The sequence below is a fragment of the Sceloporus undulatus genome, chromosome 2, assembly GCF_019175285.1.
Source record: "Sceloporus undulatus isolate JIND9_A2432 ecotype Alabama chromosome 2, SceUnd_v1.1, whole genome shotgun sequence".
In the NCBI taxonomy this organism is placed as follows: Eukaryota; Metazoa; Chordata; class Lepidosauria; order Squamata; family Phrynosomatidae; genus Sceloporus; species Sceloporus undulatus.
This window is the reverse complement of record NC_056523.1, coordinates 244,542,388-244,569,753: the sequence shown is the minus strand read 5'-3', so window position 1 is coordinate 244,569,753 and position 27,366 is coordinate 244,542,388. Positions and strand designations below refer to the sequence as shown.

Sequence of the window (27,366 nt, the reverse complement as noted above, 5' to 3'; positions counted from 1 at the left end):
TTCCGTTGCTCTCGCGCAGCGGAAGGGCGCGGTTTGATTGGCTGGCTCTCCGGGTCATTGAGGCACTGGCTCCGCCCCTTGGCTCCCCTGGACTGAGCGCTCTCTGTCCTTCCTTCACCCAGAAGAGGCAGCCGATGCGCCCAGGCCCCATCCGCCGCCGGGCTTTGTCCTGACGGAAGGGAGGGAAGGAGAAGGAACAGCGCGGCTCCACCGACCCTCAGCGGTTTAGGCCGTTGCCGAGTGGGGAGGGAGCCTCGGCGGTTACTCCGCAGCCCCAAGGAACGGCTCTTTCTTCCAACGGCTGAAGGAGCCCTCGAGGGGCGGGGGAGCAGCAGCAGCAGGAGTGAGGAAGGCTCCGGTCGCCAGAGGCCGCAGGGCGCATGCGCGCTCTCTCCGCAGGGCGCGAGGCGACGGAGGTGAGAGAGCCGCTTCCCTGCTTCTCCTTCTTCTCCTCCGCAGCCCCTGGGGCTCCCTCCAGAGAGAGAGAGAGAGAGAGATCTGGGAGGGTGGATATATATATATATATATATATACGTGTGTGTAAGTGTAGATATATACGTGTGTGTGTGTATAGATATAGATATATATGCCTCTCTCTGTGTGTAAGTGTTGAAATGTGTGTAGATATAGATATAGATATATATGTATATGTAAGTGTTTGTTTATCTAGGTGTGTGTAGGTCTATCTGTCTATATATTGTGTGTGAATGTGTGTGTATGTATGTATATAAACGTATACTTCCGTCTCTCTGTGTAGCTATATATATATATATATATATATATGTATGTATATATATGTATGTGTGTGTGTGTGTGTATGTGTATATATATATATATATATATATATATATATATAAAGTGTGGGTGTAGATATGTGTCTCTCTGTGTATATATAAATATGTTTGTGTATGTAAATATATGTGTGTGTGCGTGTGTGTGTGTATGGTGTGTGAGTGTAGATATGTGTGTGTATGCATATATGTGTTGGCTGTGGTGGGCCATGGCCCTGGCGTGGCGAGGGGTCTGGGGCCTGGTGGCTGAGGTGGCGGCCTGGGCTGCCCTGGGGGGAAGGGAGGGTCTGCAGAGGCCTCCAGGGAGCCACCATGCCCCCTCTCTTCCCCCCCCCCAGAAAGCCCCCTGCCCCCTCCTCTTTTCCCTCTCTGGTGTGCGTGCGCAGCCTCCTCTCCCTCCCTCCCCCCTGGAGCCCTTGCTGCACGTGCCCCACTACAGCAAGAGCTGACCCTGCCATGGGGGGGGGGGCGCAGGCAGGCAGGAAGGGTGGCACCACGTGGCCTCGCCGCAAAAGAGGACAAGGCGCCCCAAAAGGGAGGGCATTCCCGGGGAGCAGGAGGGGGACAACGGAGGACGTGGCCGAAGAAAAGCCAGCATCCCTCACAGAAGAATACAAACCTCCTCAGTCCAAATGGAGGGTGTTTTGGGGAATGTGCGCCCCGGCAAAAGAGGGCATGCCCGGGTCCCCCTGTGCGCAGACCCTTCCTTCCTTCCAGGCAGTGGATAGAAGGGCTTGGGGCCCATGATCCCAGTGAACTCACCAATCATCACCGCCATCGCCTCTGGCTTGCGCTAAGTGTCTCCCAAGACTACGGCTCCCAAGGCTCCATAGCGTGGAGCCAGGACTGTTAAAACAGTCCCCAGACTGGATTGTTCCTGCAGTGAGGATGCACTGGTATGAATGGGTGGATCGTGTTTGGTTTTAACACAAAGCCCTGTGGGGCGGTCCTTTGCCATCTGTAAATATTAAATTCTGATTCAGTTGCATTTTGAGAATCATAGCTCAGCTGTTTCTTTGGCTTCTGTTGGCAACTCTTTTCATTTCTTTTAAAATCATCCTGATTGATTGAAAGAGAGCAGACATTTTGGGGAGTAGCCTAAGGCTGCATCCACACTGCAGAAACAATCCAGTTTGAGACCACTTGAACTGCCTTGGCTGCATGCTATGGGATCCAGGGGTTTGTAGTTTGGGAGACGTTTATCCTTCTCTGTCAGAGAGCTCAGGCCACTACGAACCTCAGGATTACACAGCATTGAGCCATGGTAGTTGAAGAGGTCTCAAACCAGTTTGTTTATTCAGTGCCAATGTGAAATCAATAGCCCCACTTGCGCTTAACTCATCTTTTCATACTTTGGGGAGAAAGGAAAGGAGAGGTTGACGGATTGAAAGAGGGGAACATGATTGGTGTCCAGCATTCCTGAACCCTGTTGGTGACCAGTACCTCATTGGTATGCGACCCAGCGCTTTGGGGAGGGGGATATCTGGCAAACGCAGTGTTCCCAGGGGATAGAAAAGAGCCAAATAGTGCAGGCTTTATTTCTGAACAAAGCTTCCCTCTCCCCCCACTCCCTGCCCGCTTTAAGCAACCAAACCCACTGCCAGCCCTGGGTGATTTCTTTAAATCTAAATAGGAATCTGTCTTTAACATCATTTGGTTGATAGGAGGCTTGTTCACTCCCCCCTTCTTCTTTGTCAGCTAAAAAGATCTGGAAAACATGTTGGCTTCTGATTGTTTTTGAGAGTCTAAATATAAACGTTTCCTAAGCTTCAGTCTTGTGATGGTGGAAAGAGGTACCAGTCTGGGATAGTATATTACACACAATGTGGGGTTTCAGTTGTTATGAATGGTTAGATTGTGTTTTGTTTTAACACAAAGTGCTATAGGGTGGTGCTTTGCCATATGTAAATATTACATGCTGATTCAGTTGCGTTTTGAGAATCATAGCTCGGCTGTTTCCTTGGCTTCTGTTGGTGACTTTTTTTCATTCCTATTAAAATAATCCTGGTTGGTTGAAAGAGAGCAGATGTTTTTGGGAGCAGCTGACCTGCGACACTTGTGCCAAGACTAGTGTTTCTTACTATTTGCCATTAATTTGTATGTGTAGTTCACAAAGTACAGTCATTAGAAAATCAGCTCAGATTTGGGAAAAACAATTAACCAAATAATTTCTCTTCAGTTACTAGTTCAAAGATTGCAATGTTGACTATAGTCATCTTGTGTGGCCCTTGGCCATCTAATAAACTTCACATTATAACTGCATTTCTATTCACATCTACAGTTTAGTTAGCTTTTCTCCTAGGTATTCTCCATTACCATTTACTTTGACGCACCCTTCGATTTGCGTATGTGCATTTTAACTCAAACTATGATTGCTTAATATATTTTTTAAAAAAGACTTGTTTAATTTAAATCCTAACCTTGAATGATCTTTGTTCTTCGCCACTTGTTATTGACACCCTTTCACTTGTGTCTTTGACATTCAATAGAGATGACAACATCACCAGCAATCTAAAGAAATTTGACTTTAAGGAAATAGTGCAGAGTATACTTAATTACACCATATGGATATTATTATTGATTACATCAGCCTCAAGGAAGTCTCAGGGCCTGAACAGACAGGCCAAATTAAAGCTGCTTCAGGTCACTTTGGGGGTATGCTGTTTAAATGATGCATGCGTCATAAGATGTCAGAAGCTGCACCAAAGCCATGCTCCAGTCCCAAGGACTGGAGAGCAGCTTTGACGGAGCTTCTGGCTTCTTAAGATGTGTGTGTCATTTAAACAGCATACCTCCAAAGTGACCCGTGACCCAAAGCAGCTTTATTTCGGCCTATCTGTTCAGGCCCTCAGTGTGGTGGAATAATACTTATGAACAATGCAATATTGTAAGACATTTGAACTCTACAAATGATGCTTAACGAAGAAAAACACTGAAGGTTAAATCTTGACTTCATGACCCTCTTCTGAAAGTGAAGTAAGGGGCTGAATAGATAGCCCGGAAGGGGTGGCTTGTAGCCACTCCTAATAAAGCTGGATTGGGGCCATGGCAAACACATGCAGCGCCCCAATCTGGCCAGAATCTGGCCGAAATAAGAGCCACTCCTATTTGGGGCAGATTGAAGCCACCCCACCACAACTTCAGCCAGCTTGGAGGCATGTGGTGTCTAAACGCGATGGCGTGTAATTGCCGGCACAATTTCTTGGTAACTTGGGAGGTGGTGCATGTAAATACCATACCCCCAAGCTGGCTGAAGCTACTGGTCTGTTCTGGCCATAAAACATTTTTAGTGTGCAGAAACAGTACATCAAATGTGGCTTGCCACAGCTTGTGGTTTTCTTATGCATTTGGTGTTATTAGCAGAAAAATGTCAAATTCATTCCTGATCATAACACTATGCTTATTTAAAAAACGAATCGAGGAATATGGGTATCCAGAGAAGCATACTAAATACTCCATCCCTTGCGTTCCCCTGATTAAGTATAAAGTTATGGAGAGCTGTTTTCTATTACAGTACACAGGCACCTACTAGGTGGAAAGGTTTCCAATTGTCATTCTCCTCGCTTCATCCACAATTAGCTATTTTTAGGATGATAACATAATAAAATGAAGCAAAGCATAAACATAGTTTGTATCTTGCCTATATCCAGGCGGGGCCTACTAGAGCCTTGTTGGCTTTACATGAACACGAGTCTAATAATAGGTGTTCTTCCTCATAGTAACTGAATGAGTAGCTGGAACTCTGCTGGACTGGAAGCAAAATGAGGTGAGAGTTTCTAGCTCTTGTGGCTTCATCTTAAATCCTTTCTGAAGGCACATTATCATCTTTCACAAAATTAATCTGTATTCCTGTGCACACTTTGGTGTAAGCCACCTTGAACTCAGAGAGATTTTCTTCTGATTAAACATGCAAGAAATCCATTTGGCTGCAAAGCTGTCTTGTAGCATCACAATTTGCTATTATTTGCACTTTCAAACAGAAAATCAGCTTTTAATAATTTGTAAGTTTCATGTTTAATAATGTCTGTTCATAATTAAATCATCCAGGATTATAGAAATGTCTATGTTAACATAACTTTGGTTCAGAATATGGTTCTGCACCAAAGCTTCATACTGCAGGGGAGGGATATATTTGAAATATGTACAAGCCAATCTTCCCCAAACGAGTATCCTGTAGAGACTTGTACTTCAGTTCCCATGTGCACCAGTGAACATGAGGTTAGGAATTATGGGAATTGTAGGACAAGGCATCTGGAAAGTACCAGCCTGAGGTGGATCAAGGTAAGCTTAACCTTGCATTCTTGAGATAATTGCATAATGGTAACAAAATCAGTGAAGTAAAGTATGGTTTCTTACCCCGTTTTATGTATATTCCCAATGGGACTGCTATTGATGTCAACTAACTGGCCCTGAGTGCTGCTTTCTGAGTGTTACACAAAAAGCATTGCAGTAGATAGCACTGTGGTAACCTATCACAGAATATACCAAAAATGTGACTATGTGACAGTCTGTAGCTCAATCAGACAAAATTAAGTTCTGTATCTGAGTTACTATGGTAACCCTAGTATTTCTAAAGGAATAGGAAATTTGTGATGCAAGAACTGCTTTAATAAATCTGTGCAATGCAGTTACATGAGTGGTTTTCATTTTTCAGAATGTTTGTGAAGCTTTAAATTGAAACTACTTTAAACAGTCTCTGTCAGGGTGGGCATTGGTACAAATTTTCACATTTATATTAATAACACAATTGATTTTCAGAAGTAATGTTACACATCTAAATTGTGTGAGTTTCTAGTCCATGAAGTATACATTAGTCATAATCAGGCACTGTCTGATTTCTAGTATTACTTCAGAATGAAGAGTATGGCCATAATGAAACAATTATGTAGAAGTATTTCCCAGTTTATATGTAGTGCATGACTGGCCACTAAATGCTGTTGCTTTGAACCAAACCATTTTTTGGGGGAAAAATTGAGTCTTAGTTTATTCAAACAGAACTTATCCAAATTGCTTTCTGTAGCCTATCAACTAATTCAGTCCAAAGAAAGTTTAGATTTGGATGTTGTTGTGCTTGTCCCCCCCCCCCCCAAACATATGCTAGAAGCCCCAGTAAGAACAGTTTGCAACTATATGGGTCAGTACAGTGCTTAGAAAGGTTCTGAAAGAAACTGTGCCCCGATGCCCCACTCTCCCTGCCTTGGCAGTGATTTCTGAAAGAGCTTTTGAGACAGGGAGTATGTGTGAAAGAGGTGATTAACCTTCTCAAACTGATGTTAAAAGCATCTCTCCCCATCCTCGTCCTCTCTCTCTGTATCTTCTGCCCACCAAGCCCCATTTCCTTTCCCTTCTCAATCCAATGTTAACACTCTCCCCATTCTCCTCCTTTCTCTCTGGACACTAAGCACCAGTGCCCTCACATTTCTTCCCTTTTCAGTCTGATATTAAAACCTTCTCCAGCACCAGGGAAGTGGCGTTAGATGGTCAGGAGAAGTCCAGAAAAGAAGGATTGAAGGAAGTGTTGTTTTCCCCTTTAGATCTTTTGTTACATCCCCTTAACTTTTATCCTCAATTTATCCACAGGTCATATCAGAATCCATGACTTTAGCCCTGTCCTCAACTTATACATGAGGTCGACTTGTACACGAGTATATATAGCACTCTAGATCCCTCCATGTTGGATATCTGTCAGCCAGTGTTGTAATCTTCCATTTTGCAGCAAGGTGCTGCACGATGTGGTAGCTTCTCAATCTCACAGGTCTCTGGATAAGATTGATTATCTAAGCATCATCTTGGTGGATGACCAGGAATCCAGAATATGGTGATCTGAGACTCCTGTTTGATTCCATGGTTATTGGTCTGTGGAGTCCCCTAAGGTTTTTTCCCCCGTGCTGTTTAACCTTTACGTGAAAACAATGGGAGAGGTTTTATGGAGTTTTGAGGTCAGATGTCAAAAGTAAGCTGATGATAATCATATTTTATTTCTCCATTCTCTCTAACCAAAGAAGATGTTTCTTTGTTGAACAAGCGTCTGTCATCAGCAATAGACCAAATGAGGGCAAACAAATTGAATTGTTTGCCCTCATTTTATCAATTACTGATGACAGACAATTGTTCAACACAAACTTCTCCCTTGGTTAGGTAGAATGGAGAAATAAAATGGGGTTATCATCAATTTACTGTTGACATCTGATCTCAAAACGCCATAACTCTATCACATCCAGGGACCTGAACAAGTGTCTGTCATCAGACCAAATGAGGGCAAACAAAATGAAGTTTAATCATGACAAAATAGGGGTGCTCCTGGTCATGCTAAGAGTAGAACAGGGAATAGAGGTTCAGGATGGGATTACAGCTTCTGAAGATGGAGATTTACAGTCTGAGTGTACACCTGGACTCAGTATTGAGCCTGGAGCTCTAGGTCTCGGCAGGAGTGCACTTGCACAGTGAAAGCTAGTGTGCTAGCTGCAATAGCATTCACATTTCTGTACCACTTCATACTGAAGTAAGTGGTCTTTAAGCGGTTTACAGTTTACAAGCCAGTTGTCCCCAACAAGCTGGATACTCATTTTACTGACCTATGAAAGGATGGAAGGCTGAGTCAACCTTGGAGCTCTCAGGATCGAACTCACAGTGTGGCTGTAGTACTGTTATTTAACCACTGTGCCATCATCTGCGCTCATTCTTAGACATGTCTGATGATCTGGCCGTGGTGACATGCTTTGTGTATCACTGTAGCATGCTTTGTGTGGGGCTGCCTTTGGGAAATGCCCAGAAACCAAACTTGGCCCAGAGAGCTGCAGCCAATTGGTTAATGGAGGCTGGCTACAGGAAGCATATATTAATTATACAGACGTTATTAACATAATTCAAAGTGCTCATTATAACCTATACGGCTGAAGTCCAAGCTGTCTGAGAGACTATTTCCCAATAGGACCCTATCCATGTTCCGAGATCTTTGGGAAAAGGCCTCCTCTCAGTCCTACCACCTTTGAAAGCTCATTTTGTGCAAAAAAGGGGGGGAGGGCCTTCTCAGTGATGGTTCCCAGGCTTTGGAACTCACTACGTAGGGAGACTAGCATATCTCTGTCCTTGTTGTCCTTCTGTCAGCAAGTGAACATCTTTCTGTCCCAACAGACTACAGAAATGGATTGCTAGGGCATTTACTAGTGTCTTTCTGTTTTTAATGGATGTTTTAATTAGTCTAATTCAATGAGTAATTTAATTGCATTTTAATAATATTGTTTTGTATGCTTTCGTTTATGACTCCATATATTTTTAACTATATTTGTTTTAATTTTTGTAAACTGTCTTGAGTCTCACTTTTGGGGAGAAAGGTAGGAGGTAAATGTTTTGTTAAAACAGCAGTTTTGAGTTAACTTAAATACCTGACAAAGTCTCGGCCAGGTGTTTAAGTTTATCAGTGTATGTGAAGACTGATAACACGCTCCTTTTCTCGCTTGTCTAATCTTCAGTTCACTGATATCTAGGGTAGGGTCTCTGGATATGATACTGTGAAACTGACCTGTATCACATTGTGCAGCTCTTTGAAAATGTAGGGCAAGCATCATGATTTGCATCTTTCTGAATTCTGTTACATTCCACCCTATGCCCACATCTGTGTAAATGTGCTGTATGCCTGAGCATTTATTATCTGTACTGCATCCAGAAAATGTGGGTTTATATCCACAAAAGCTCATGTGAAAATAAAAACCAGCTAGTCTTGAAGATGTTGCCACATTCCATCCCCCCCATTCCTCCTTTTTATATTTTGATTCTTGTTATCTTAACTGTATATAATAGATCATATGGTGAAGGGAAAGGAGGCCCAGAATACAGGGCATTGATGCCTAGGTGTGGATTTTCTCCAGATCAATTTGGTGTACTGTGTCCACTTGGAACAGTGGCTTTCATGGACACTTCACTGGCTTTTGAAAGAGGAGGAACTGATAGCTAGAAACCTTCAGGGTTGAGTTATTAGGCTAGAAAAGAAGAGGCAGAAAGAGTGATGTCTGTTGTGCGAGATTGTTAGCTGGTAATTACATGCTCTAGTCTAGAGTAAGAATGGATATCTTTCCGGGGCAGGAGATGTAAATTCGACCCATAATTCATTAGTTGCCTTACCACCGTGCAGTAAGATGCAAATTTCTGTATTGAGTGGTGTTTTGGACTCAATGGCCTATGGGACCCCTTCCAGCACTATGAGTGCATGAAAATTTGGTGGCACATCTGTGGGAACTTGGGACCCGCACAAAGGAGCACAGGGTCCATGCCAGCCATGTTTCCCATCATGGTTCTAAAAAGTGAAATATTGGTCTACTATCTCTCATTTGCTTCTCAAATTCAGGCCCCATATTATTTAGTGGCTGCAACATGAATGTGCATGCTTGTGTGTGTGTTCACGTTGCCACCATTGAATTATATGGAGTGGGGGGATCTATTAGCTTTCAAATTAGTTGATCCAAAGCCCACCAATAGGGAGGGCCCACTGTACACCTTATACCCCAAAGCCTGGGGAAAAAATTACAGGTGATTGAATGCAACCAAGCTAATAAGTGGTTCCATGGCATCATTGGAGGCGGCAGAAAGCCTCAGCCACCAGGTGTGCATTCTTTGGGGTCCCCCATCTCTGGGGAGTCACCTGCTTCCACCTTCTAATGAACAAGCAGGAGCACCACAGCCACCACTTTGATGCTAGAATCAGGTAGCTAGTTGGGTTCCCAGGAGGTGGCACAGCCTGAAGAATGTGCACCTGGCATTTGGTGTTTACAACCACCTCTGCTGCTGCCCTACTCCATTTTGTATATGACGATAGCATCTTGTCTCATGAGGTCAGGTGTGGAATTTTTCATTTGTAGAGTCATGGTGGTGCTCAAAAGGTTTTGGGTTTCAGAGCATTTCAGATTTTAGATTGGGAATGTTCGACCTTTATATTGCGGTGGTCTGTTAATGCTGTAGTTTGTTTATATTGTTACTTTCAGAATTGCATACATAGTTACTCGGAGTTAGGGAGCCGGGGCCCTCTTCTAAAATTATGCCGTGTTCCACTTTTTCTCTTTCCTCTCCTCCAGATCTCTGTAGATGGGCATAGTGACCTAAAATTAGCAATACAAGAAGTTAGTTTGTTATGTCTTCTGGAAACCTCTTTTACAGCTGCAGAGCAGGAAGAAATACTTGATAAGTATATAAAATACAGTGGAATATATCCACAGGATCTTCATTTACCCATACCTGAAAAAAAATCTCTCTAGGCATTCCAGACAACTCAGTGTCAACTTCTACCAAAAATACAGTGGACCCTTGTTATACACTGGAGTTTGGTTCCAAGATCCCCTGTGTATAACAAAATCCATGTATGCTCAAGTCCCATTAAATATAATGACATAGCAAAATGGAAAATCAAGGTTTGATATTTGAAATTTATACTTTTTTTGAACATTTTCAAACCGTGGATACTTTAAACTGTGTATAAAAATCCATGTATAAGAAGGGCCGACTGTACAGGGTTTGCCATTATCTGCTATTTTCACTACAGTTGTCTCTCCACCTTTGCAGCTTTGACTTTTGCAAGTTTGATTATTTGCAGATTTGATTAATATGTTCTCCCTAGGAATCTCTAGGTTATCCAGTGCAACTCTTGCTGGAAATAGACCATAGCCTGGGCTGGAGGACTCAGAGGTTACTAGAGAAAACACTTCTCTAGGCATTTGTAGGTCCTCCAGCAACATCTGGCAGATGTTGACCATTGAATTGCACTGGAGGACCTAGAGATGCTTATAGAGGTATTTCTCCACTTTCTATGAAAGTGGAAAGTGGTTTTTCCACTTTCACAGGGGTCCTGTGCCCCTAACCCCAGTGAATGTGGAGGGCCAACTGTATTTGCACTAAGACTGGGAATGTATCCCCCATGGATATGAGAATCATACTATAATTCAAAACAGCCGCTCTTTTCTAAGCTTTGTCTACTTCATATCACAGTTATACAACACTAGGGATTCAGTCCTCAAATCCAGTGTGGATCACTGATAATATTCTCCCGAGTGGTATCAAACCTACCGAGTTGGTTGATAGGTGGAGGTCAGTCTGAGCAGATTCCCATTATTACCCCATTCAAGCTTTTAGTGCATTGTTTACTACAGACATAAAATTAAATGATTTATAAAGTTAAAAACATCAAACATTTAAAATATTAAAATGTATGAAACTGTATACGCTCAAACTCAACTTTTGCGGATTTGATAATTCACAGGTTTTCCATCAACAATTAAATTAGACTTTTTTTCTTCTAGTTTTGACCATTTCTTTCTTTGGAATGAAAGAGCCAAGTCGTCTTTGAGGCCCTCCTGTGGCACTTATGCTCTTTCATTCCAAAGGTAAATGGGATGTCAGCCATGCTTCCCTGAGGCAGCAGTGCTCACCAGGCATCCGTTTCTGTCTTTGGAAGGTGCAGAGGTGCCTTGCTGTTACCCTTACTTGTTCCAAAAGTAAAGTGATGGCAGTCATGCTTCCTAGGGGCAGGGGAGCCCACCAGCCATTGGCTTCTGCCTTTGGGAGGAGCAAAGGGAAGTACCTTTCTGTTCTCCTTGCTTGTTCAAAGGCAGAAGGTGTGGCACCTGTGCTCCCTGGGGTGGTATCTGTGCCTACCAATCATCAGTGTTTGCTTCTTAATGAGCGAACACAGGCACCACAGCAGGATCTCAAAGATGCTTGTTCTCATTAATTCTAAAAGACAGAAGTGGGTGGTTGGTGTCTGCTTTCAGGAGTCCTGCACCCATAACCCTGTGTTTGTGGAGGGATGACTGTGCAAACCTTAAAACCTGAGTCACACAGTATCCAACCTGTGTAAGTTTGAAAAAGCCTGATAACACAAAATTGTTTTTACTTGCTATCAAAAGGAGAATAGAGATGGGGTCATCTTGGCCTCTCTAGGGAGGAAATTCCAACCTCTGGGAGTAGCCACCAAAAAGACAGTCTCCCCTGTTCCCATCCAATGAGCCTGGGGTGGGGGGGTGGGACTGAAAGAAGTGCCTTTCCAGTTGTGTGCTTCCTATAGTCAGCTCCAGTAAACAATCAGGTTGCAGCTCTTTGGATCAACTGAAGCTTCTAAGCACTTTTCAAAGGCCCCACATAGAGTACCTTACAGTAATTCAAATGGGATGTAATCAAGGCATTTACTACTATGGCCAGATCTGACTTCTCCAAAAACGAGGACAGTTGGTACAGTAGCTTTAACTGCAAAAGCACTCCTAGCCACTGCTGTAACCTGGGCCTCTGGGTTTAGAGCTGAATCCAGAAGTACTCCCAAACGGCAAACCTGCATTTTTAGGTGGAGTGTAACCCCATCTAACACAGATTTAATCCCTATTCCCATGTCTGTCTTTCGACTGACCAGGGACATCTCTGTCTTGTCTGGATTAAGCTTCAGTTTGTCCATTACAATTGTCATGCACCATCTTAGCACAGGAAACAGCTTTGTTGGAATTAAGTGGAAAGAAGTGATAGAGCTCAGTATCATCAGCCTACTGGTGGCACCAGACTCCAAAACTCAGGATGACCTCTCCCCTTGATTTCCTGTAGCTTTTAAATAGTACAGGGGACAAAACTGAAACCTGACAGACTCCACAGGCCAATGGCCAAGAAGTCAAACAGGAATTCTCCAGTATCATCTTCTGAAAGCATCCCTCCAGGAAGGAACTGAGCCATGATAGAACAGTACCTCCAAGCCCCATCCCAGAGAAATTGATTCAGAAGGATACCATGGTCAATGGTATCAAAAGCCACTAAGAGATCCAACAGAAAATAGGTGACCAAAGCTATCTCTGTCCCATAACCAGGTCTGAAACCAGACTGAAATGGATCTAGGTAATTGGCCTTATCCAGAAATCCCAGGAGAAACCACCTAAGAAGCTATAGTATCTTGCCCAAAAATAGAAAGTTGGAGATTGGCACCTCACCCATTCTCCAAGATTTTTCAAAAATGATGGCAATTTGTTCAGAGAATATGTCAGCAAGCATTTTCAGTACCCTGGGATGCAGTTCCATCTAGCAGATTTGAACTCATTTAGGTTAACTAGGTCATTTCTGACGAACTCCTTGTTAATCTTGATTTGCAGTTCCCTTCCCAAGGTCTCTGATAATGCATAGAAGGACACCCTTCTCTTTTTGGGAAGAAACTGAAGTACTGTATCTTGTATTCTATGGAATTTCAATTTGAAGATTTCATTTCATTTAATGAGATAATTGCAATAGCAAGTGCATTTCTATACCACTTAGCAGTGAACTAGCACTCCCTAAGTGGTTTAAAATGTGTAAGCCAATTGCCCCCAACAAGCTGGGTACGCTCATTTTACTGACCTACGAAAGGATAGAAGTCTGAGTTGACCTTGGATCCCTCCTGTAGGATCAGATGTAGAAAGTTGTGGCTGAAGTACCAGCATTTAGCCACTGCGCCACCTCCTTTGCTTTGAGGGAGATTTCTGACAGCAAGTCAGTTAGGGAAGGGATGATCTGATGAGGAAAGATTGTTTAATAGGTTGTTTAAAGAGGGGTTTGATCCTAATACAGTAGAGGGAGGAAGGAGTATGAGTGGATTTTGTGCTGAGAGAAAGGAGAAAAATTGAGCAGGCTGAATATGAGGGAGCACTCTGGTTTTGAAGGAGATGGTTTGTACTTTCTAGCTCACGGTGCCCGTTTCTGCCACATACACAGGAACGCTTAGTTTTGCATCTGTGAAAGTTTCTGTTTGATCAGGAAAGTGTTAAGCTTAAAATGCAGTGTTTTGTAAACTATGTAATTGTTTCCACAGTGTTGGGTTGACAGTCAAGATTTGTATTGCTGGAGAGAGGTAATTATGAGAGTTGAGTTCCTCTTTAAACTCAGGTTTATAAGTTATGTAGGCATTCTAGATCAAGCCTTCATGCTAGACCCAAAAGTGGCATCTGTAGTGTGGTGTGCCTTTCACCAACTTTGCTTTAGTAGGGTGTTCCTGGCCCCAACTGTTTGTATTCTAGTAAAATTAGGCTTCGTTGTTGTTGTATGCCTTCAAGTGGTTTCTGACTTATGGTGACTCTATGCCTAAACTATGATACAGTTTTCTTGGCACGTTTCTTCAGAGGGGATTTGCCATTCCATCCTTTGAGGCTGAGAGAGTGTGACTTGACTAAGGTCATCAAGTGAGTTTCCATGGCCAAGCAGGCATTCGAACCCTGGTCTGCCAGCGTCCTAATCCAATGCTCAAACCATTACACCATGTTGGCCTTGCTACAATAAATTGTACATGGAGCAGCCTTTGAAAAGTACATTCAGAAATGTCTGTTGCCTTGAGCTCTATTTTTCTTTTAAAAAATTGCCATATGCATTTCCTAAAACTGCTGTTTTGCCTGTTTCTGACCAGAGCTTAGAAGTACTGTAACTTGTCACATTTCAAAAGGGTTATAAGGGCACTGTGAGTTGTTTTTGTAAGCTAACAAAATGACCAGTGAAAATTAACATTATTGCTTTCAAAAGTTACTCTTCTGAATGGCTGATTTGCAGGCTAGGGGATTTGGGGCTATAAGTAGCAACTCATGCTAATATATTACTTTCCTTAAAATATTTAAAGCACTGATTGGCTTAGGAGAAGGATTTAAATATTGTTTTATAAAAACAAATATTTGGTTTACACTGAACAAATTGTCATGTTTCTTAGGACAAATATAGGTATACTGAATATGTCCTAAGACAATATAATCAAAATGTTGCTTTGAAGTTTAAGTGATCTCATAAGTATTTTACAAGTATTGAATGTCAAAATGTAATATTGTGTTCAAAATGTATGTGTGGCTGTGTTTGGTCCTCTCCTCTACATATGTTAAAAGTTCCTTTTATATTAGAAGTTTTGGAACATGTTTGTTGGACTTCTCATGAAATCTAACACTTTTTTCCCTCTTATTTCAGATTGGAAGATGAATAATCTTTCTTTTAGTGAACTGTGCTGCCTATTCTGTTGTCCCCCATGTCCAGGGAAAATAGCTTCCAAGCTGGCATTTTTGCCCCCAGACCCTACTTACACCTTGATGTGCGACGAAAGTGGGAGTCGTTGGACTCTGCATCTTTCTGAACGAGCAGACTGGCAATACTCATCTAGAGAAAAAGATGCCATTGAATGTTTCATGACTAGAACCAGCAAAGGCAACAGGATTGCTTGCATGTTTGTGCGTTGTTCTCCTAACGCCAAGTATACCTTACTCTTCTCACATGGGAATGCTGTTGACTTAGGCCAGATGAGCAGCTTTTACATAGGACTTGGTTCACGGATTAATTGCAATATATTTTCATATGATTATTCTGGATATGGAGCAAGTTCAGGAAAACCAACAGAGAAGAATTTGTATGCTGACATTGATGCTGCTTGGGTAGCTCTTAGAACAAGGTAAATAGAGGTATTATTTTATTATGTCTGAGAGTTGTGTGCATGCACATTAATAGTAAATTTCAATAATTGTTATTTGCGAATTTCTTCAATATATTTTCTTCGTGAGAAGTTTATTGTAAACCAATAATTTGTTCATACTTTCCTATCTTATCCAGGCAGAAAAAGGAAATATTAATAATTGTATTGTGAGAAAAAGGAGCAGTCCCTGTTAGATATCAGAAAACAGTGTATGGCTACCAGTACATTGCTTACTTTATTCAATAAATACATTTCTGTTGTCAAGGAAAACCAAGTAGGAGGTTTTCTGTTGAAACCCTACTTGCTATTAAGTTCAGAAACTATGTTACTGTCTGCAGTGGTACCAGTCCAGTACAGTCAGGATGTAATGTCTAAATGCTTTCTTTAATTCAGAAGGGGAGAAGGGCCATAATCCAACGTTCAGGTATGCTTATGTCTCTCTACCTATAGGAGCACTTTGGCATAACAAGGCCTTACTGAATAAATGAAGGCTCTTTGAATTCCTGAAATAAAGCTGTTTACTTTATCCACCTTTAAGATAATCTTAGAAATAATGGTAAAGTGTTCCACTATCGTCATTCTTTTACTCAGTCCAACTGTTACATTAGAGGATGGGTGTGCATGCATACACATGCACACACCCAATCTGTCACCTTTCAGCTTTCTTCTGTTAATTTATCTACTTCCTGCTTCCTCCTTAAGAATGGGGAGAAGAGACACAGATTGGTGGTGTCTCTGATTGTTAATTGTTACACTTAGTATGCAGATTCGGCAGTATCAGATTGGACTCTTTCCATTTGGAATTAGCATTGTAGAACTGTGATAGAATCCCTTATACAGGTTGACCCCCTCTTCCAGCGCTTGGGCTCCAATCTTTCACCTCACTTGTTTACCCTTAGGATCTCTCCCTGGATCTGGTACTCGGGCTTCAAGGTGGCTCCCCTTCTGAACACGTGGCTATGTTAATCAATGAGTTCAGTTGGTAAAGTGTGAAAAGTTCTCCCTCTCAATTCTTAAATGACAACTATCAGACACAGTAATAAAATATAAAACCAGTAAATATTTATTATATAACAGTTAAGTAAAACATGATCTCTCTGAACTCTTTTCATATTCCCAGCTGTCAAAATGTTGTTTACATCTTACCAATTTCTGTCTTCCTAACTGGCCTTCCCACTTTCTCTGACGGTCCTAACTAAGGGGTGAAACAGACCACCCATATTCTTGATTCTTGCTATCACTTGTGAAATGTGAAATCCAGATTTCTCAAAGATTAATATAGGTTAGATATTCTGTAACAGTCTGGTATCTTTCTAACCCAAATAGCCAGGAAAAACTTTTCTATGTGAGTTAAATGTGTTTTGTGATATATAAAGGAGACATTCCTTGAGGCTGATTGCAGGGATTAACTAATTTCTGCGTTCATCATCCGCAGGTGAATTTTTAAGACCTATCTGCTGCCAGGTATTTATCCGTTGCAGTGTTCTAACACATTTTGATTGTTTGAAAATACATCTAAGGGCAGAAGAGAACTTTTAGTTGTGGAACTATTAACTTTTCTGTTTTTTCTCTACCCGATGGAGGGTTTACCATTCAAACATTTGCATATATTTATACTGAGGAGAACTGAGGTATCATTTTTTTTACTGATGGTATGCCAAATTCTGCATAAAATGCTGCAGAAGGAAGTTATAAACACTAGAAATCTGAAGAATTCTAACATTTTATTGGGAACTGGTACGTGAAGATTGGAAACCAGATCATTCTAGATTAATGGCTGGAAGTGTGTAGATAAGTGAGAATTATGTGGAAGGATTTGCATTACATTTCAGTAAGAGCAAGTAGTGCTGTCATCGATGAATTTCTGGAACCCTTTTGTTCAAAAGTGTAATTGCAAATTGCATTTGACAGATTTCTATTTAAAAATGAAGGTCAGGGTTTTGACAGTTGTGAGCAGTACATTCATGATAGGTAAGTGATGAGAATAGGCAACCTTACTAATGAGGCAAGTTTACATGTAGGAAATTTTGAGTTTTTGGTAGAATTGGTAAATGGAAGTATGGATATGTGGGAAAAATATGAATTAAACTGGGGCAGGCTATAAAGAGCATGACAACTCCCTTCTTAAAACAGCTCCACTGGCTGTCACTTGTTCTGGGCACAATTCAAGGTGCTGGTTATGACCTACAGAGCACTATACAGCTCAGATCCAGGTTATCTGAAGGACTATTACTACTATATGAGCATGTCTATATCTTTAGATCTTCCCTTCCTTTAACCCAGCTCTTGTACAGGTACATCTAGTGCAGTGGTTCCCAACCTGTGGGTCAGGACCCCTTTGGGGGGTCGAATGACCCTTTCATGGGGGTCACCTAAGAGCATTGAAAAACACCTATTTAATTACAGTTATGAAGTAGCAACGAAAATAATTTCATGGGTTTGGGTCACCCCAACATGAGGAACTGTATTAAAGGGTCGCGGCATTAGGAAGGTTGGAAACCACTGATCTAGTGGGAATACGGGAGAGGGCATTCTCCTGGTTCCAGAACTCCATTTCTGGAACAGTTAGACTGGTGTTCTCCTTGCTATCTTTTCATAGACAGATGAAGAACTTTTTGTTTCAGCAAGCCTTATAGGGGCTGACCACTCAGAAGGAAGGGATCTTTCATGTGCTGTATTTATTTTGTTTCTGTTTTTCAACTGCTTTTAATTTTATTAATAATTTAATTATATTTTACCTTTCATAAGATGTATATTTTAGTTGCATCTTTTTTAAACCTTTGTAAACTGCCTTAGTCCCCAACTGGAAAAAGGTATGATCTAAATGGAGATGATAATAATGAAAAATTCAGTTGTGTATTTTCACTAAATAATTTATAGTTTAACTAAAAATAAGATTTGTTAGTGAAATCTAACATCTTGATGATGTGGCCAGAAGGTATCCTCCTTCATACAACTCCTTCTCCAAAATTACAAATCCTACTGAAAACCCAAAGATGTGGGAAGATAAAAAAAATTATGGAGGACAGCATGGCTGACTGATTGGAAGATACAGTATATAACATTTTCTTGTAGGTCCTACATCTGTGTTTCCTGCAAAGCAGAATTTCAAGTTAGATTCAATATGTGTCCCAGGCTTATTCTGTCTATTAGGATTTCCCAGCATGTTCCTTTATGTAGATAGCTGCTTAATTCATCTGGTGTATGACTGTTTTGAAATGACATTCTAATTACTTTTTCAGGTATGGAATCCGCCCTGAAAATGTGATTATATATGGCCAAAGCATAGGAACAGTGCCATCTGTGGATCTTGCTGCTCGTTATGAAAGTGCTGCTGTAATTCTTCATTCTCCTCTGACCTCAGGAATGCGAGTAGCTTTTCCTGATACTAAGAAGACCTACTGCTTTGATGCATTCCCAAAGTAAGATGTAGTATTCTTAAAAGGCCATACTGATCAGACATCTGGCATGGTCTTCACATAAAAGCCAGAAGAAAAGTAACTAAATAAGAAAAAGAAGGGTTTCATCCACAGCCATTTGATTGTGATTTTATTGTAAATAATCTTGTTAAAATATATTAAAAACAAACAGCTTCATTTATATACGGCTTCATACTGAACTAACAGTGTCTAAGCGGTTTACAACTGTAAGCTAATTGCCCCCAACAATCTTTAGCGACCTCGGAAGAATGCAAGCCTGAGTCAAGCTTGAGCCCTTTTTTCTGTTATTGAACTCGCAACCTTATGGTTTTGAGTGAGTGGCTGCAGTACAGGCATTTAACCACTGCACCACCATATCCAATATATGGATTGGATGTAACCCTGTATCTCTGAATGCAAAAGTTCCTTATGTTTGTGGAGGGAACTTGGTCTTCAGAGATTTTAGGGAGCAACTTCATCCAGTTTCCCCACACCATCTCCCATTGTGTTCCAGAAGGGTCCAACAGTTTCCCGGAACTGTGTGAGAGGTGACAGAAGGGATTGGTAAATAGCATTGAGCTACTTTGCCTCCCTCTTCCAGCACCAAAAGAATCCTGCATAGCGCAACTCTGGGCCTGGTCCCATCTTTTTCTTTATCAGTTTCTAGTGACTTAAAACCTCCACTAAATCTTATTGCACAGTGACCAGCAAATATAGTACACCACCTGAAGAATATTAGTTATTGGGTGGATTTTTAAAAACTAATATTTTAAACAAATTATATGGAAAAATGAGTAAGTAAATCATCTAACACCTGTTTGTGATGTTGTGGATTTTTGCATACTGATTCTTTTTCTGTGTTCTTGTAGCATTGACAAGATCTCTAAAATAACATCTCCAGTGTTAATAATCCATGGGACTGAAGATGAAGTGATTGACTTTTCACATGGCTTAGCTTTATTTGAACGCCTTCAAAGACCTGTAGAACCACTTTGGGTAGAAGGAGCAGGACACAATGATGTTGAGCTTTATGGACAATACCTTGAAAGATTAAAACAGTTTGTGTCACAGGAACTTGTGAATTTGTAAATTGCTTTGTATAGTTACTTGCAGGTGAATTTAATTGCAAAACTGCAGATCTTGATAACCGCAGTGTAAAACCTGATGGTTTTGTTTTCAAATCAGGTCAGTTGCCTTCTTATGTGTACAGGTGATGATTTGTAAACATAAATTAATGAAGGTTTTGATACCAGTATTAACTGGAACAATAGATGAGGGGGACAAGCTTGTGTAGTTCAAATATTTTGTGCAAGTTTTCTTAGACTATACATAAATCAGTTTGCAAGTTTTTCTTAAGATGTACAAAAATCATAAAGTGAAATTTTATGTAAAATCAGATGCTGTAAAACTGTTGCCAAATGGTTTAGCATATCAGAAAGAAGGTTATATACAATATTTTTAAAACATCTCAAACTTTACTGTGACCTCTTCTGTTGCCCAAGTGTAACTGAAGCAGTTGTAAAGTACAAATAGCCATTACAAATGAAGGAATATGACAGAAGAATGGAAGCAACTACTGAAAGTTACAAGCCCTATGATAGAGGGAGCAAGTCAAAACAAGTGTTTTATTATCTTACGTGTCTTATTCTTGAGTTTCTTTTTTCCTGAATCATTAATGGCTAAAAATATATTTGGCCATTGTTTCTTTGCAAAACAAAGGCACAGAATCTTGATTCTCATATAACTACTCCTATTAACATGGTCCATATTAAAGCAACTAAATACAGTACTTCAGCAGTTCCTCTGACATCAAAAGATCTTTATATGTGGCCACTTGGGCATTTTGAAATCGTGTAAAGAAGGAAAACTTGGATAACAATAAAAACCGTAATATTTGTTTGACTTTTTTGTATTGGCAAACATGCAAAGTTGCCATTGTCTTTTTTGGATTTGATTCCAATATTTGTAAGTGTAAAACTTAATTGTTTCAATTATTCTGAGAATTCTACTAATGTACTGTACTCCTATATAGTGAAACGAATGTTGACAACTCTAGTAAAATAAGTTGCCTTTCCCTTGAATACATTTTGCTTGAATAAAATATAAAATAGACCTAAAATGTAGCCTAATTTGTTAACAAAGTAATACTTAAATACACACTGTGCTTCGAATTTTAAAGCCTTACATAGTTTACTCATACTGCTCGTTTTGTGATTGTCCAGGAATATTATATATAATGTATTGTGAATGCTTAGATTTGAATGTGTTCAGCCTAAATAAGAGAAATTCCATACACTTGATGCTCAGTTTTTTCCTGCAAAACCTTAAGTGTAAGCTCCTGATCAGTCCATTCTCTGTGACACAAAAGAGTAAGAACATTTCCCAACGTTACTAAAGCATCTTGCCAAATTCTACTGGTTCTGTTTATATTGACATGTGTTTTCCTTCTCCAGATGTCTGTGCTATTTTCATCACCCATTTCTACTTGAGAGTTGGCTTGATTCAAGGCATTCTGTTAGTGTATACTTTAATTTTATGCAAACTGAGTCTGACTTATTATTAAGCCTTTGAGTAATTTTATGTTTTCAGAATGAAGGACTGAACAAACTAAGTATGCTAAATAAAGAGTTTTAAGAGTTATCATAATATAGAAAATTTATTGCAGAGTTACTGGTTGCAGTGTGGCCTCTACATAGAGCTCACTGTTGAAATGCTATACCAAACATGATGTAATAGAGTAACACATTTCATACTCTTCTCTCCATCCTGCACACCCCATTTAGTGCTGCTACTATCATAATTGCTTCAGATACTTTTGCTGTATTGTTTGGGTCATATGGAGATTTATCCACATGGCGCCCTATGTGAGAGACAATGGTTTGGCAGGGGAAGAATAGTAATAAATTTTCATGGAGTAACTGACCCATGGTTGCATGAATGAAGTTAAAAGGCTTTCTACTATTGGTAAGTAAAAGCTCAGACACCCCCCCCCAGTTTATATCACGGTATCTAATTAATAAAACCTGCTTGTTTAAATACATTTGTTTGGATCCACATTTAGTTAAATTTAAAGTAGAATCAGTATTTTTGTTCAAAGTACATAAGTCTAATTTGTCACAACTATAAACTGGATATCTGGGTCGGCTTTGCTTTACATTCGTTGAAAGTTTAATTTGGCAAAAGTATGAACTGATAGCTTTTTGTAGCAGTGTAGAGAGCCAACATAGTGTGGTGGTTTGAGCATTGGACTGTGACTCTGGAAGCCAGGGTTTGAGTCACTTCTCACTCAAAGAACCTTGGGGGAGCCACACACTCTCAGCTTCAGAGGATGGCAAAGCCTCTTTGAACAACTCTTGCCAACAAACCCCCATGATAAGATTGCCATAAGTCAGACACTATTTGAAGGTGTACAACAACTTTCAGTACTACATGCATAGATTCATAACCATGTGACTAGAAAGCATTGCTGAACTTCCTGGAGCTGTTTTAAGTGCAAGTAGAATTTTGTAGACTTGATCTATGAACCTTAGTGCTAATCTGCTCCACTTAAGCATATTTCACTACCAGCATGGTTTGAGCGTTAGATTACAGCTCTGGAGACCAGGGTTTGATTCCCCTCTCAGCCATGAAATCCACTAGGTCACTTTGGACAAGTCACATGGTCTCAGCCTCAGGGGAAGGCAATGGCAAACCTCTGAACAAATCTTGCCAAGAAAACCCCATGATCAGTTTTCTAAACTTTAAAAATTTAATATCATAAAGAGAAAAAAGTTAATAGTGCCCCCCCAACAAAAAGTTACTGTAATATAGCTCAATTTAATTTTCGTCAGTCCATATTCACCTTGGGTGGGAATTGTGCATCCCTCAGTACGCTGTTGATTTGCAGCTGCCATCATTCCTCACCACTGGTTATGCTGATCAGGGTTTCTAGGATTTGCAGTTCATCAGCTGAAGGCCTGATTTGTTTTATTTTTAAAGAATAATATAAACAATCTGTAGGAGCCGAGTAAGTTGATAGCTCTTACCATCCTGTACTCTGTATGTGAAGTTTTATCAGTTCTACAAATTTCCAACCTCTTTTGGAGTAAAACTCCCATTAGCCCCAGACTTCATGTTCAATTGCTAGGAATGATGGACATTGTGATCTTCAACATCTGGAAGGTACCAGATTCAAGAACATTGTTCTATTTTGTTTTTTGATAGATACTGATGTGTTCAGACAAATTAAAAATGCACTGTAGGTGATAGCTGTATCAGCAAGTTAAATTCTATTGGACCCACACTGCAGAATATATGTGAAAGCAATGGGGTGAATTTGCCTCACAGTGTGATTTGAAGTTAGAGGTAACAATGCCCTCTTGTTGAAGTTATGCACAGATTTTACAAGTGGCTCGTTTAGGCAGCTTTTGCAAAGCTGTGGTATACTCAATTGGTCCTCATTTTTATCAGCAGGGAAGAAGCTGTAGTCTTTGAATGTGGCTGTAATGGCTGGTGTAAAAGGCTTATGTACTATATATTTTCCCTGTATATATCAGGAGAAATGTGTCACGTTTTGTTCCCAGTAATTTGACCAGCCTGGCGCCTGCAGGAATACAATAATGCCACCTAGTAGTAATCAAGACAGGCTATACAATTATGCTTTTGGAAAACAAATTTGCTTGTGATCAGTAGCACCATTTTTTAGTAATTATTTTTGCACAAGGTTTTTAGAAGGATGATGTAGGACTCCATATGGCCTTTTTTGTCAAGAGCAAAGTATGGTTTCTAGTGATTTACTTACAGTGCTGCCTGCTAGCATCCAGTGTAAGCTCCACCGTTCCATGTATGATCAGATTTTGGTTCTCTGTGACACTTCAAAGGGTTGTTAGTGGCAGTTTAGATAACTTCTGCAAGTGCCACATATCCAGTGAAAAGCTATTGACCAGAAAAGTTGCTATCTTTATTTTGGGATTAATGCTAAAAAGCACCATGAAAAGGGAGGCAGCATGACCTGCAGACTAGGGGGTCTCTTTCACCTCTGTGAGGTATTAAGCACTGTTCACCTCTACAGTGGTGCTGACTTTGAGGGAAGCAGGGCAGTCCAGTTGGATCCTGCAGCTTGAAAATTAACAGGGCATAGACTGCCTGGCTTCAGGCTTAGCACTACCTCAGACCAGCCTTGTTACTTTTAGAAGATTTGAAACTTCACATTTGGAAGTGTGCTTCAGAGAGATTATTATGGATGTGTTGCATTATTACAAAGCCTAAGCTAGACAATGTGAGATGGAAAGAATTTACATTAGCGTATATGCTTGTCTATAAGTCAAGAAATTTATGCTCAAAAATTGACCCCAAAATCCCTGGTGGACTTATTTACAGGTCAGTATGGTAATGTGATAGTAGCTCTTTCAGATTTGCCCATGCAAGAGCAGTTTATTTCTCTTCTGAGCCAAGCAGAAAGAGTCCTGGGTGACTGATTGCTTTTTAACAGAATTCCTCTTGCGCCTGTGTGGCCACTGTCTGGGGAGTGAAGGATTAAATGAAAGCTGAAACCCTGAAGCAAAAAGCCTCAGAGACCTTCTTGCTGCATGCACACATACACACCTAAAGGAGCCTCCAGGTTTTACCCTCAACTTAACCACAGATCATGACAAAATCCATAATTTTGGCCCCCAAACCTGCCCTTGACTTATACATGAGGTTGACTTATAGCTGAGTATATATGGTATTTCAAACCTTTTTAATTTAATGTCGACTAACTTCTCTGCTTCTGTTCCTTCCCTTCTGTAAAGATTGGGTTACTCTAAAGTCAGGTCTAAGCTTCAGCCACTGTTAACTCTGTTTAAAAAAATTCTGCTATCATTGTTCTTTAAGGTAATTCAAATAAAAGCTAGCTTTTGACTATACCATTCCAGCTGTTTTATGTGACTCTGTAGCACTTGCTTCCATATACCAAGGGCAAAATCTAATTTGATACTGATCCACAGAATTACATTCTACAGTATATAAACACTGCTTTCAGTAACAATTGCTGTTTCATCTTGTTCTCTTCAGATAATTGATAGCATATGGGGCTGAATTAGTGGCTCACACCCCCCCCCAACCAACGTGATGTTAATTAATTTGGATTAGTATTCATTTTTAAAAATAAGACAACTATTTGTGAGGGACTGTGGACCCTGAATGTGGGGTGGATATTTAGTCCTTTGTCACTACTGTATTCCTAGTTGGAGTCGGGAAGTGTGCCTAATTTTTCAGCAAGATGAAAGCTCACATTGATATCATTGGGATGTTTCCTCTCATTGCAAATGGGAGAAGGAAATGGGACTGTGGCAGAAATGGAATTAAAGTCACCACTTCTACAGCGAATAAAGCTTTCCACACCAGCAGTTTAGGTTTTGAAAAAAATCTGTGCCAGATCAGATCATTTGCATAATATCACAGGCAGTTGGCCAAAAACGTCTGTGTTTGGTTCTAAACATGATTGGTGCATATGAAGGGGGTATTTGTGCAAAAATGTATTTCCTATGTAAAAAGTATGAATATTAAGATGGCATTGAAATTTACTACACATTTCAATATATGACGTCCATTTATGTTTGTATGTTATATGTTTTTAATGAATAAAAATAAAAAAGATCATTACACAGATAATCTCTAAAAGTATCAAATCTTAAGTCTCTCATAATAACAGTAACAATATGTTGGATTGGAACCAGACTTAATTATGCTTAAAGTAGATATCCCTTGAAATCAATGGGACATGGTAGTGATTAGCCTAACAAGAGAGCCAGGAGGGTGTAGTGGTTGGAGTGTTGGTTGGATTATGACTCCATTCCCTGCTCAACCATGGGAGCCGCTGGGTGAGTCACACATAGCCTCAGAAAACCCCATGATAGGTTCACGCTAGGATCTCCACAAGTCGGAAACAACTTGAAGGCACACAACAATAGTCACACAACAGCTTAGCAAGCTAGTTGCACAATTAAAATGTTTAAAACCTGATCCAGAAACCCTTGCTAAGAGACAGAAATATTTAGCAACTTGGAAATATTTAGCAATTTGAAGTAATTGAAGTGCAAGTTCCTGAGACAACTAAAGCCATCATCATTACCTATTACCTGATAACAAGGAAACTAGCATATACCAACTAATCATGTGCCATAATCACGTTCTGTGCAAATAGGCCTCATGACTAAATAGATGTGCAGGAATGCAGCAGACTTCCATGCTGATCCTATGAACCACTGTACTGTGGTAATTTGTAGGATGTAAGCTAAAGTTAACCACCGGATAGCTCCCCTTCCCTTAGGAAAGCAATTCCCCCTATATTCGGATCCAAAGGCGGTCTTTCTGACTGGGTCAGGTAATGTTTTCTAGGGATGCTAAAATGAGTGCAGGAGAGTAGTGGTTTGAGTGTTGGACTATGACTAGAGACAAAGATTCGAGTCCTGGCTCAGCCATGTAAACCCACTGGGTCACCTTGAGCAAAGTCATAGTCTCTCAGCCTCATGGCAAAGACAAACCATTGAGGAAACCTACCAAGAGAACCCCATTATAGGTCATAAGTCAGAAACTGCTTGAAGGCACATAGCAACAACAGCAACAAAATGAGTGCTGTCTCAGAAGATGGGAGCCAAGTGGGTTGTGTTAAAAAGAACAGAAATGAACTATTCTGCCTTGTTTGCAAAATATGGAATGCTATTTTCCTCTAACAGTAATGTGCATCTTCTGTTTGTGACCATTTGTATTTTGTGGATGGGCTAAGTGGTATACAGTCGCAATTCAATAAGCAAAATAGTTTTTACGGTTAAAACAAGACAAGCAGACACACATTTTTAAAGTACGGTATTTACATTTTTAAGGCAAACAAAATTGCTTCCCTTCCCAGTCCTTTAGTCATAAGGCCTGAGCACTGTCTTCTGTCAGGTCTAAAACTCTTCACTGACAATCTTCTCAAGCCAAACTACCTTCTGTCAAATAGAATGGAATCTTGTGAAAAACAACCTATGGTAAATTTTCAGCATATACTGCAAGATTCTGCTCAATTTGTTGCAGAAGGTTAGTACAGCTACCCCATGGAAGCTGTTACCACTAAAAACAACAGCTTTGCATTTCTGAAAGAGATCTAGATGAGAACCCCTCTTCTTGACAACTTGTTCTCATGGTGAAAGGATTTCTATTATTTTAGACAAGTGTAGTAGCTAGCATTACAAGGGAGAAATATCAGCTATTGTTAATGATAGTGTTCAGTTGCAGCTGATCTGGAGAATAACTGCCTTTCTCTTTGGGTGTTTAGACATTCCTTGCATTGCATATCAATCTCTGTTGTGGTGGGAGAGTGTACCTATCCTGATGGTGCCCAATGTGCGTTCTATTGAATGAAAAATAGGATGTCCCCAGGGCCCCCAAGAAATTATTTTATGTTATGCCACAATAGCTTGTTGTTGGTGTTATGTTTATTTCTATGCCACCTACCTCCCAGTACGTGGACTCAAGGCGGCGGCTTACAAATCTAAACAGTCCAGTTAAAACACTATAAATATGCAAAATACAATTTAAAAAAAACAATTCAAACAATTAATCATTAAACTTATAAATTTAAAGTTTAAAACTCTTTAAAACAAAAACAAACAACCCCCCCTCAAAAAAAAACAAAAACAGCATCCCTGCCATGAGAAAGCCTGGTGGCATAGAAATGTCTTTACCTGCCCCCGAAGGACAGCAAGGCTGGAGCAATCTGGCCCTC

General features: G+C 40.4%; 1 protein-coding gene across 1 annotated transcript; it reads left to right on the top strand.

The window, feature by feature from the left end:
• The first annotated feature begins 126 nt into the window (after positions 1-126).
• ABHD17B (abhydrolase domain containing 17B, depalmitoylase) lies at positions 127-24,523 on the top strand. Its single transcript, XM_042448697.1, has 4 exons — positions 127-416; positions 14,724-15,198; positions 18,462-18,641; positions 19,508-24,523. Exons 2-4 carry the CDS (start codon positions 14,732-14,734, stop codon positions 19,725-19,727), a joined length of 867 nt encoding a protein of 288 aa, XP_042304631.1. The 5' UTR covers positions 127-416; positions 14,724-14,731; the 3' UTR covers positions 19,728-24,523.
• Positions 24,524-27,366: the final 2,843 nt, after the last annotated feature.